At 42.5% G+C, this 13,289-nt stretch overlaps 1 protein-coding gene across 12 annotated transcripts in view; it reads left to right on the top strand.

The window, feature by feature from the left end:
- The window catches only part of Arms (Ankyrin repeat-rich membrane spanning), a 200,218-nt gene that overhangs the window by 147,986 nt on the left and 38,943 nt on the right, over window positions 1-13,289 (top strand). For all 12 annotated transcript variants that reach the window (XM_067774548.1, XM_067774558.1, XM_067774550.1 and 9 more), the window contains 3 exons: window positions 4,584-6,101; window positions 8,606-9,248; window positions 9,328-9,493. In XM_067774548.1, the coding sequence (XP_067630649.1) occupies window positions 4,584-6,101; window positions 8,606-9,248; window positions 9,328-9,493 (2,327 nt within the window). The remainder of the gene's footprint in view (window positions 1-4,583; window positions 6,102-8,605; window positions 9,249-9,327; window positions 9,494-13,289) is intronic.

Here is a 13,289-nt window from a genome sequence, read left to right as displayed (position 1 = left end):
CTTCGACCCAACCGTGAACAAGTTAACCGGTCCCCTGCCCCAGATAATTCCTCTTCCCCACTCGTCTCTCGGGGGAATGACTGGGGTGAAGGTTGTATAGGGAGTAGTTATCGGCATACAATAGTCCGTCCTGTCAGGGATAAAGCCGAAACTGGTAAGAAGGCTAGAGTGTCCGAAGTCAGAAAGCCCATAGCCCATATCACAAAGCCTGACCAACGACCGAGCCGCAGTAACTGTAACCTACCAATCCCACGAGCATATGATTGATGATTATACAATTAACCAAATCATTAGCTTCGTAGATCTTGGCGTTACGATGGACCCTAAACTTGACTTTAAATTGCATATAGAAGGTTTCGTGAATAGAGCCAAAGGAACTTTGGCGTTCGTCAAACGGTGGTCTAAAGAATTCGATGATCCATATATTACTAAAACTCCCTTTTTATATTTTTGGTGAGGCAAATATTAGAATACGCTTCGATAATCTGGAACCCTCGTTATCAGACCCACTGCGTCAAATTAGAATCGGTTCAAAAGAAATTCCTGCTTTTTGCGCTGAGGGATTTACGGTGGGACTTCTCAAGTATCCTGCCTCCCTACTCCTGCAGTTTAAAACTTACTCAGCTCCCTACATTACATAGTCGTAGGGAGATGGTAGGTGTGTAATTTTTAGTAAAACTTTTTAGAGGGATGGTAAACAGCCCGTTTTGGTTTGGTGAAATTTTACTTAATGTTCCCTTTAGACCGTCTAGACATTTTCAATCGCTTCATATAAGCACATACCGATCGAATTCTGAAATGCGCGAATCTCTTCGTTGTCCGTGTACTTATTTCAATAAGCACTGCAAAAACAATGAAACGTAAGAATCACTCCTCGTAATAAAAAAATATCTACTGTGTACCTTAAATACGCAATGATTTGGATGGGTGGCTTGGATTCACGTCCTTTCCAACCTCCCACTCTTATCGCTAGCTCCAGTAATTTTGGGCGGGTGGCTTGAAGTCACGTTCATTCCAACCTCCCACACATCGCAGCCCTAACTAGTGGGCTTATATATACGTCAGCTGCTCGGAACATGTCCATTCCAACCATTTAAGAATTTGTGGAATCGTTTTATATTTGCAATATTATGTATATACTTATTTGGAATATTTCGGCCTCGTGAGGTATTATCAAACAAACGTGTTCCGAATATTCTAAACTAACGGTCCATGAATACTTAAACGGAAAAGAGCTTTCCGAAATTTCAGAATAAAAAGGTAAATACTCCCTGTGTAGCAGGACCGCCTAAAAGCTTATATTTTCTTTCAAAGTCAAGGCCGTAATATAAAGTTCTAAGACAATAAGCCATTTTCTTTTTGCCAGTTCATTGCAGCTGCTGAGTATCACCCCATGTCGGCTGCCAATTTGAAATGGTCCTACCTCAAAATATTTTTCAAATATTTCCTATTTCAGGATTTGTCAAAAAAACGCCCTACATTAGAATTAGGTTGAAGAACGCCTTACCTCAGAATGCCTTTCATTAACTTCCTCTTATGTCAAAATGCATTGAGCTTATGCTCAGATAGGAAGTTTTTGAAACAAATTTTGAGAAAGTATATTTTTGAATAAAATTCTGACGTACGGCATTCTAATATACTACTAAAGGTACTTTTGTACTACAATTTTCGCTGAAGGGGATTGAATTATTCCCCGTTTTCCTTACTTCCTAAAAGCAACCCATTCAGATTTTCCAATTTGGGAGTGTCAAAGCTCTGTCATCATTGGAGAACCAACCTCTAGTAACTCAATCGTGGGCGCGTATGAGTTTTCTCTTATCCTGACGAGCTCGGCATTCATATTTTAGAGGGTTGTTGGTCATACAGAACTGCCTTTGAATTCTACTACGATCGGAGTGGATTTTACTATACGTTTAGAAATATAATAACTATATGAGCCGCTACTAGAATTTTTAATTCAAAAATAGTTACGTACCTTTGTTTATCCCAAAAGAATATAGAAACAATTTTGCAGAAAACTAATTTCTTGCGGAAATTTTTACGAAAAATGAAGCAATTAAAATTTAGTACTTTTGTAGTACAAGTAAATACTGGAAAATAGAGCTACCGAAGAAGTGAGGTTATGTTGTTGACATCACCCATGATTGGCTCATCTCTACAGCAACAACATACCTTTGTTTAGATTGTCAAAATCTGGGTGTTGGTGTTAGGCGACTGGAATGGAGAGAAAACATAAAACATTGCAATTCTTGTGTGTTGTGGGAAAATAATGCGCTAAATTAAATGCATTTACAAAACAAGTAAGGAAGGCTAAGCTGGGTATAACCGAACATTGCATACTCAGCTGAGAGCTTTGGGGACAAAATAAGGGAAAATCACCAGAAAAAATAGGAAAATGAACCTAGGGTAAACCTGGAATGTGTTTGTATGACATGGACAAATGGAAGGTATTAAAGAGTATTGTGTGGGAGTGGGCCATAGTTCTATAGGTGGTCGCCATTTCGGGATATCGCCATAAAGGTGGACCAGGGGTGACTCTATAATGTGTTTGTACGATATGGGCGTCAAATGAAAGGTGTTAATGAGTATTTTAAAAGGGAGTAGCACTGAGTTGTATATCTGTAGGCGTTTTCGAGATATCGACCAAAATGTGAACCGGGGTGGCCCAGAACATCATCTGTCGGGTACCGCTAATTTATTTATATACGTAGTACCACGAACAGTCTCTGACCGCATTAACCGACGACTGCAAACGTTTATAAACAAGTGTCTGAGAATAGTCTGCCGTATCTTCTGGCCAAGAACAATAAGCAACGCCGATCTATTGTCACTCACGAATAACACCCCAATCTACACTGAAATTAAAAAACGTAAGTGGGGTTGGATCGGTCACACTCTCCGCAGAGAAGATGACAACGTTGCCAAAATGGCCTTCCAATGGAACCCACAGGGAAGCCGGCGCAGGGGGCGCCCTCGACCAACTTGGATGCGTACGATTCTCAATGAGAGCTCTTCCACCGCCACCTGGAATGAAATAAGACGTTTAGCGACTGATAGAAGTCGCTGGAGAGCGTTCGTCTCCGTCCTATGCTGCGACTAGGAGCGATAAGTTGTGCTTCTGGATGGCTATGGTATTAGTTTTAACTTTTGGGATTGTCAACTAGATGTTCAATTCTATCTAGGAATACAACAACAACCACGAACAGTATTCCTGCCATGATTCCAAGGGCTTTTGATATCGCCCTGCAGAGCTATTTCATTTTCTTCTACTTAATATGGTAGGTGTCACACCCATTTCACAAAGCTTTTTCTAAAGTTATATTTTGAGTCAAAAACCAATCCAATAACCATTTTTCATCCCTTTTTTCGTATTTGGTATAGAATTATGGCATTTTTTTCATTTTTCGAAATTTTTGATTTCGAAAAAGAGGGCGTGGTCATAGGCGGATTTCGCTAATTTTTATTACCGAGATAAAGTGAGTTCAGATAAGTACGTGAACTAAGTTTAGTAAAGATATATCGATTTTTGCTCAAGTTATCGTGTTAACTGCCGAGCGGAAGGACAGACGGTCGACTGTGTATAAAAACTGGGCGTGGCTTCAACCGATTTCGCCCATTTTCATAGAAAAAAATTATCGTCATAGAAGCTATGCCCTTACCAAATTTCACAAAGATTGGTAAATTTTTGTTCGACTTATGGCATTAAAAGTATTCTAGACAAATTAAATGAAAAAGGGCGGAGCCACGCCCATTTTGAAATATTCTTTTATTTTTGTATTTTGTTGCACCATATCATTACTGGAGTTGAATGTTGACATAATTTACTTATATACTGTAAAGATATTGAATTTTTTGTTAAAATTTGACTTTAAAAAATTGTTTCATCCGATTTTGCTAATTTTTATTTAGCACACATATAGTAATAGGACTAACGTGCCTACCAAATTTCATGATATCTTCAACGACTGCCAAATTACTGCTTGAAAACTTTTAAATTACCTTCTTTTAAAAGTGGGCGGTGCCACGCCCATTGTCCAAACCCACCTACTAAGTTTCATCGCTTTATCCGTCTTTGGTAATGAATTATCGCACCTTTTTGGTTTTTCGAAATTTTCTATATCGAAAAAGTGGGCGTGGTTATAGTCCGATATCTTTCATTTTAAATAGCGATCTGAGATGAGTGCCCAGGAACTTAGATACCAAATTTCAACCAGATACCTCAAAATTTACTCAAGTTATCGTGTTAACGGACAGACAGATGGACGAACGGACGGACATCGCTCAAACAAATTTTTTTTCGATACTGTGCAAAGCACGCTGAGTATAAAAAATAACTTAAAGTGATTTGTAACTAGGTAGATACTACTTGACAAACGAAATTTTTCTTGAGCGTTTTTGGATATGGAGTTTTCTTCCCCTTTCCTTTTCATGTGAATACTAATTAAGCTTTAGCAATTCTAGAGTGTAATTTTATATAGATTTTTTGGTTTCCTTTATTTTATTTGGGATATTTTTTCTAGGAATATTTATAATCCAAGTCGATTATTGAACTTAATATTTAATGGCATCTCTTCGTTTTGCAGGAAATTTGCGCGTCTTTAATCGGAGCTGGTGCTTACATAAACATACAAGATCGTGCTGGTGATACGCCTCTTATACATGCGGTCAAAGGTGGACATCGTGGTGTTGTAGAGGCTCTACTAAAGAAACATGCCGATGTTGATATACAGGGCAAGGATCGTAAAACAGCTATATACACAGCAGTGGAAAAGGGACATAGCAGCATCGTCAAAATACTGCTATCCACAAATCCAGATCTTGAAGCAGCAACCAAAGATGGTGACACCGCATTATTGCGAGCGGTGCGTAATCGTAATTTGGAAATTGTGCAAATGTTGCTTGATCGCAAAGCAAAAGTGACAGCTAGCGATAAACGTGGTGATACCTGCCTGCATATAGCGATGCGCGCACGTTCGAAAGCAATTGTTGAAGCGCTACTACGCAACCCGAAGAACAGTCAACTTTTGTATAGAGCAAATAAGGCTGGTGAAACGCCATATAATATTGATACTATACATCAGAAAACTATACTCGGACAAGTATTTGGTGCTAGACGTTTAAATACAAATGAAGACTCCGAAGGCATGCTTGGCTATGAATTATATTCGTCTGCTTTGGCCGATGTACTAAGTGAACCGACGCTTACGACACCCATTACCGTGGGGCTGTATGCTAAATGGGGTAGCGGCAAAAGTTTTCTGTTAAATAAATTACGCGATGAAATGACTAATTTTGCACGTCAATGGGCAGAGCCACCCATTAAGACGGGGGAGCTGCTGTTTCTTCTAAATGTGCATATTGCTTTGGTACTTGGCACCATTGTTGGTTTGTCCGCATGGTCTATTATGTGGGGTTCAATAACTGCGTTGCTTTATTTAACATTCACATATCTTATGTTAGCTAGTATTAAATATGCCAACAACCATATAGATGTATATTGGGCTTACTCAGTGGAACATGGCATTATGAAACGCATCGGACGCCTGCGTCTCATACTTCAAGTTGCTTTTTGTCATCCACCTGGTGCAGAAGCGGATGCACAAGCAAAACCGGTACGTTTTCATTTTGCCGAGGCAAGCAGTGCTTCTCCCACGGGTGAAGGAGCCGTTACACATATGTTAGGTGCATTATTCGAGGCTATAGAATCACATTATGGTTGGTTGTCTACGCGTTTGTATCGCGCTTTTCGTCCCAAAGCTGTAAAGGCTACATCAAGTTGGCGTTGGCGTCGTATGTGTTGTATGCCGCTTGTGATAATTTTCGAATTGGGTTTACTTACGCTAATAACTGGGATTTCACTTGTCGTTGCATACTTTACGTACGCTTCAGATGATGAACAGGAGCGTATACTTGTTGCGATTTATGTGATATGCGCTATATTAGTGACTATTATTTGTACGAACTTACATGTGCTGGCAAAGACATTCGGCTCGCTTTTCATTTCCCAGGGACGACATTTACGCAAATCGGTGCGTCATAATGAAGAAGCGCCGCTGACGGCTTTGGGTTCAGAAGTAGCACTAATGACTGACATGGTTAAGGTAAGCTAAAGTTGTTATAATTCGACGGCGAAATCCTTTTTTTTCTGAGCATTGGGGTAAACCAATATTTTTGAAGAGGTCGTGTCATATACAAAAAAAGTAGCTTTTTCGTTTTTCAACGTTAGCCTCCAAAATAGATATTGGTATTCCAAATTGAACCCTACCTTCTTTATTTGTTCTGTTTTTTGTGTTATAACTGGTCAACTTAACATAAACGCAAGGCTTTTTTCACGAACGAAAACCAACGATGTTTTCTACCCTAACCGAAATGTCGCGAAGAACAAAAATAGGAAATCGAATTAAGTTTTTAACACAGTAAATTCAGTTACGACCACCGTGGTGTGATGGTAGCGTGCTCCGCCTGCCAAACATCAACATTTTAGAAATAATGTTTTTCAATTAGAATAGCGTGGTCGCCCCTCGGCAGTGTTTGGCAAGAACTCGAGTGTATATCTGCCATGAAAAGCTCTCAGTGAAAACTCATCTGCCTTGCAGATGCCGTTCGGAGTCGGCATAAAACATGTAGGTCCCGTCCGGCCAATTTGTAGGGAAAATCAAGAGGAGCACGACGCAAATTGGAAGAGAAGCTCGGTCTTAGGTCTCTTCGGAGGTTATCGCGCCTGACATTTATTTATTTTTTTTTTTTTAATTCAGTTACTCTCATAAAAGTATTATGTGCGTGATCTTTTATTAGATTGGGATGTAAGGAAAAAATTATTTTCCCGTTTTTCAAATATAGCCTGCAAAATATAGAAATGTGCTGTTCGAAATTGGACCCTTCATAATATATTTTATTTATTTATTGTACTTAAAATTTGTTATTCACGTATTGTTGTTGTAGCGATAAGGATACTCCCCGAAGGCCTTGGGGAGTATTATCGATGTTGGTGGCCCTTTGCCGGATGCAGATCCGGTACGTTCCGGTAACAAGCACCATCAACGCACTAGCCCGACCATCTCGAGAACGATTAAGTATGACCACATGAAACCATCAAGGCCATACTGCCCTCCCACCCCAAGATACATGAGGAATTTGGGGTCGCCAGAGTCACGGCTGTTGAAGAAACAGAATTCGCAACGGGTAGGTGAGGTTGACATTTGGATTGGAGAAGCTATTTATTCCCCCCTATTGCGAGTGTCGATTGCAGTAGATAGTCGACCGCTGAGCGATAATCGATTATCTTTTTAATGTATACAAATTATGTTATATACATCGAAAAGTTGAAAAAATAGCAAAATCTCTCTTGTATAAAATAACTGTTTATAATGGTCCAAAGATATGGCGATTAATTTGTATAGTAATAATATTAAATGCAAAAAATGGAATCGAAAAATTGTCGATTCTATTCCGATCGAAACTCGCAATAGGGGGATTGTATTTAGGGGGCAGAGTTGCCAGATCTCGAGGCAGCAATTAAGCTAGAAAACTTCTAGTATTTGCCAAGAGGACGGAGTTATTCTATAGCATAAGTCCTGGTTCCTCCGTTTGGTCGTCAAACAAATTCTGGTAACACTATGGACATATTCATTCTATGTGAGGTCTTTACTGGCGGGCCAGTTCAACCTATGCCTATTGTATTTAACACATTTTTGCCTTCTTTTCTTATTTGAATTGCAAACATTTTTGCTTTGCAGGGTATTTAAAAAGGTCAAGAGGAAGATCTTCCAAAATTCAAAACGATACGTAATACAGCCACACAAAAAAACGGCGAAGTTGCTAATGCGACACGTTTTATTATGTTGTTTGTTAATCTCAATCTGAGTACGCTGGCCTAGCGGGTCGTGGTTCGACTCTAACCTCAAAAAATAGTCTATCACCAGCGACTTTTCTGTTTTTTGAGGCTGGTAATGCGACACATGCATCTTTATGTGCTTAATTCGAATCCGCTAACATAATTTATCTAACGAAGCGTGTTCGGTCCTAATATAATTTTCTGGTGATTGAGCGTTTTTTGAGGTCACAGCCGCATCCGTACTCGCTAGGCTAGTTCATATGGCGGATTTGGATTCAGAAAATCGCAGCAAAACCGCCAACTTAAAAAAAAAATCAATTTGTACAATTCAAATAAGAATTAAGAAAAGAAGCCAGACCGCGACTACATTTTTATATTTAAAATACAGTAAATAATATACATATTAAGTAGCAGCCAATTTGGGAATCCGAAAGCCAATATCTACATATTTTTTGGAGGCTAACTTGAAAAAACGAGAAAATAAAATGTTTTCCCATATATCAGTTAAAAAAATCAATATTTGCGCGATATACATCCGAAGAGTTCTAGGCCGAACTTCTCCCCCAACTTGCGTCGGGCTACAAATGGACGGGATGTGACCATGTCATTTAGGTAGGTTTTATGACAACTTCGAAAGATATCTGCAAGGCAGATGAATTTTCACAGAGGCCCTTTTTCATAGCTCGTGTGTTTACCAATTGTGCTGCACTATACTCAGTGACCCCAGAAATTTTACTGTAATTTAATCACACATTTCTTACATGTTTACAGTGCTTAGATGCTTTCACGAATCAACAAAGTCGCCTTGTAGGCGTAGTAGATGCTCTAGACTCTTGCGACACCGAGCGCATACTCTCCCTGCTCAATGCAATACAAACTCTACTTTCCTCGCCAAATCGTCCTTTCGTTCTACTGATTGCGGTCGATCCGCATGTTATCGCTAAAGCAGCTGAGGCCAATAGTCGGCGTCTCTTCACAGAAGGTGGCATTGGCGGACACGATTTTCTACGCAATCTTGTACACTTGCCAGTGTATTTACAAAATTCAGGTTTACGCAAAGTGCAACGTGCTCAAATGACCGCTATGCTATTTAAACGTAATTATGGCGAATTTCCCAACGAAGATAGTGGCCCAACGATACTGGGTCATTCAGCATCGTCGCGCCGGCTATCGAGTGCATCAGAAATTATGTCAAGTCAAGAGAAATTGCGTACATCGATTAATCCAACACGTGGTGGTAAGAAATTACGTCTATCGGAATCGGTGGCAAGTTCAATTGGTTCGAATTTACATCGTTTGAGTCAGCATCCTCAAGGTGTGCTAGATATGTCGCGCATTATGTTAACGGATGATTACTTCAGTGATGTAAACCCGCGTAGTATGCGACGACTCATGAATGTTATCTACATAACCGGTTAGTGGTGTTAATTTAAATGTTTCTATACAATAAAATATTTCTTATCTATATTTTTTTCCATTATACTTATTTTCAGTGCGCCTACTCAAAGCATTCCAAATAGATTTTAGTTGGTATCGATTAAGTTCGTGGATAAATTTAACGGAACAGTGGCCATTGCGTGCCAGCATGATTGTACTGCAACACGATACCTTCATGGACTCCTATGATGACAATGTGCCGCTTCAATCCGTTTATGAAAAGTATGTACACATAACTCCATCTTAAGTTCAAGATCAACCTAACTCGGTAAGCCTAGGGTGGAATATTTCGATATTTAGTTTAAGAACTCGCTATTTCAGCATTCGCATCAGCTCGCTTTATATATATTATACCTTTTTTAGTAGCATCCCAATGAATTTCAAAGGCGCAGAAATTTCGTAGCTCGAATACATTTTATAAGGCGAATTTTATCTAAGGCTGAGGTAACGGTCCGTCATCCCAGCTTTAAGTGAAGGGGCATAAATCCCACGGTAATAGAAATTATTCTTTCGGTAGGGTGATCGGTAGTAGGCAACAGTTGTGCAAACGATCCTATCAACCAGCGGGTTAGGGGACTTAGCATATACCGGCGGAAGGTATGCCTGTCGTAAAAGGCGACTAAAATACCCAATTGATTCAAGGGGTTGTGTAGCGCAACCCTTTCAAGGGGTTGCCAGCGCAATATATAGCTTCACCAACCTAATTGTCAACCTCACCTACCCGTGGCGAATCCAGTTTCTTCAACAGTCGAGACTTTGGCGACCCCAAGTTCCTTATGGATCTAGGGGGTGGGAGGGCGGTATGGCCTAGAAGGTTTCCTTTACCAAATCGTTCCCGATAAGGTCGGGATAGTACCTTAATGGTGCTCGTTACCGGAACGTACCGGATCTGCATCCGGCAAAGGACCCTCAACATCGATAACACTCCCCAAGGCCTTGGGGGAGTATCCTTATTGCTACAACAACAACAACAAAGGACGGTGGTAACAGCTGAGAGTAACGGGGGTATCAGGATGGCAGCAGCCTAATGGCGGCGTGATAGCAGCTGTCGCTTCCCAAGGCAGTCGGTTCTATGTACCGGAGCGACTCGGGATTTTTCCCGACCAAGGACTGTCATTTCAGTGTGACCCCATTTAATTTGTTTCGTCCCTCCCACAAATTGTCATCCTCCCAGCAGCTCCTTGCAGCAGGACTGCTACATATTCTCTTACCCCGGGAAGGTATCGAACCCAATCCGGGTCCGTCTCCTGACCCCGGTCCTGAGAAATGGTTTTGCTGCATTTGCCAGAAAAGAATCTTTTTAGGACGGTCATACTCTGTTCAGTGTGTCTCGTGCAAGGGATGGTTGCATCGGACAGGTTGTTCTGGGCTTGATCCCAAAACCCGACGTCCACGTAACTTTTATAAATCTTTTGTGGCTCCTTGCTGCTCACGCCCAAGGGCGTCCCGTAGTCTACGCCTAAGCGTATCCCCACTACCTTCCAGCAGCTTCGCTGCTCAGCAAGCCACAACAAGTACCCGCTGCTGCTCGCGCCCCACGGCGCCAACAACTCAAACAGCTGATACCACTCATAACTACTACCTTCGTAGTAGAGCTGGTAGCAATGCTGAGCATCAGCCCCTGCCCGCGTCTTCTTCTCCCCCCCCCCCCCCCTCTTTTCTGGCAGCAATCGTGCAGGTCAGGGAAACAGACTCTTAGTCCCTGCCTCCGTTTGCACCGTCTGCCAGCACAGAATATATAGGTTTGCGACATCCGCTCAATGCAGCTCCTGCCTTGGGTGGTGCCACTTTCCTAGATGTTCTGGTCTCCGCGACGGCAACCCCTCGACGGGTTTCATCGCGCCATGTTGCCAGGTCGCAAACCCAAATCATCCGGGTACCCCAATGCTTGCCCAAGGGCGCCCAGTCGCAAGGCCACAACAGCAATTGCGTCCTGGCCTTCCATAACCTAGGCGTAGTCACCCCTCACTTACCCCTAGAGTGGCGGCGTCACCCCTCATGCACTTCAGAATTCTGCAGTTCAACTGTAATGGACTAACTGGGAGATTACGGAGATAGTCGATTTCATGAAGCGGCACAACATCCGCATTGCTGCGATTCAAGAGACTAAACTCACAGCAAGATCTGCATTGCAGACCTGCTCTGGTTATAATGTCCACAGGAAAGACCGCGAGAGCGGAAATGGAGGCGGCCTCGCGTTTATTATACATCACTCTGTGCAATATCATATATTTGATCCTGGCATCGACCGCAGTGACAATGTTTTAGAACGTCAAGGCCTATCTGTCCGGTCAGGCGATGCAAATCTAGAAATCATCAACATCTACATCCCTCCTGTCACCTGTTGCCCCAGTGGATACCGCCCTAATATCGAGGCCTTGCTCACTGGCAACAATCGCATTATCTTAGGCGATTTCAATGCCCATCACGACCTATGGCATTCAAACTTGCGGGCGGACAGTAGGGGTGAGATGTTGGCGGATCAAATAGACGAAACGACGTTCTGCACAATAAACGGAGACGCCCCCACACGTATGGTAGGAAGCTGTCATAGCTCGCCAGATATCTCAATCGTGAGCGCAGAACTCGTAAACTGCGTCAACTGGCAGCCGATGGTAACATTGGCATCCGACCACCTGCCCATACTTATTTCGTTCGAGCGTACCGCCGACTTCATCGTCACCGAAAAACGCACTTTCATAAACTTCAAAAAAGGAAAGTGGGAAGAATATAAATCTGCAACAGACAGCAGCTTTGCTGCCCTCCCTATCCCGACTGATGCCCGCCAAGGGGAGCGTGCCTTCCGTAAGGTCATTGAATCCGCCTCGGCACATTTCATTCCCGCCGGGAGAATTCCCGAAATCCGGCCCCACTTCCCGGCGGAGGCCGCGAGCTTAGCGAGGGAACGCGACCTTATAAGACAGCTTGATCCAGGCGACCCCCAAATAAGGGATATAAACCAACGCATCAGATTGCTTGTGGACGAACACAAGCGGGCGAAATGGGAAGAGCACCTAAGAGGTTGTAACCTCTCTACCGGTGTAGGTAAACTTTGGTCCACCGTAAAGTCCCTATCGAATCCGACTAAGCACAAAGACAAAGTTTCCATCGCCTTTGGCGATAAGGTGCTGTCTTTCTGCCGACAATATATAATGCATCCTACGGTCGACAAAGATAGACGGAGAGCCAATAGACACGCACATAAACACAAACTCAGCACGTCACCAATTAACATCACCGCTAGAGAGGTTGAGGACGCCATTGGTCGCGCTAAACCATCCAAAGCAGTGGGCCCAGACGGCATAGCCATGCCGATGCTTAAAAACCTAGGGAAAGAGGGTTTCAAATATTTAGCGCATGTCTTCAACCTGTCTCTTTCCACCTTTGTCATACCCGAGAAATGGAAAATGGCCAAGGTGGTCCCGCTACTAAAGTCTGGGAAACCAGCTAACGTAGGTGAGTCATATCGTCCGATATCTCTCCTATCGCCAGTGGCAAAGACGCTTGAAGCCATTTTGCTCCCTTATTTCCAAGCACATTTGCAGCTAGCCCCTCATCAGAATGGCTTCAGAAAACTCCTTAGTACTACCTCCGCGCTAAATGTCATTAGCACCCAGATAAATTGCGGTTTGAATCAATATCCCCACCATAGAACAGTACTCATAGCGTTAGACCTATCAAAAGCTTTTGATACGGTCAACCATGGCTCGTTACTGCAAGACCTGGAAGGGTCCACCCTTCCCCCATGTCTTAAAAGGTGGACCGCAAATTATCTGGGTGGTCGGCAGGCATCGGTGCAATTCAGAAACGAAACATCAAAACCAAGGAGAATTAAACAAGGGGTGCCACAGGGTGGTGTCCTATCCCCACTTTTGTTTAATTTCTACATATCTAAGCTACCTTCACCACCGGAAGGAGTCACAATCGTTTCCTACGCCGATGACTGGACAATCATGGCCACAGGCCCAGGCCCAGAGATCGATGAGCTATGCAATAAAATAAACGGCTATCTCCCTGA

Source organism: Eurosta solidaginis, chromosome 3, assembly GCF_040869045.1.
Source record: "Eurosta solidaginis isolate ZX-2024a chromosome 3, ASM4086904v1, whole genome shotgun sequence".
NCBI classification, from domain to species: Eukaryota; Metazoa; Arthropoda; class Insecta; order Diptera; family Tephritidae; genus Eurosta; species Eurosta solidaginis.
This window is presented reverse-complemented; position numbering and strand designations above follow the sequence as displayed.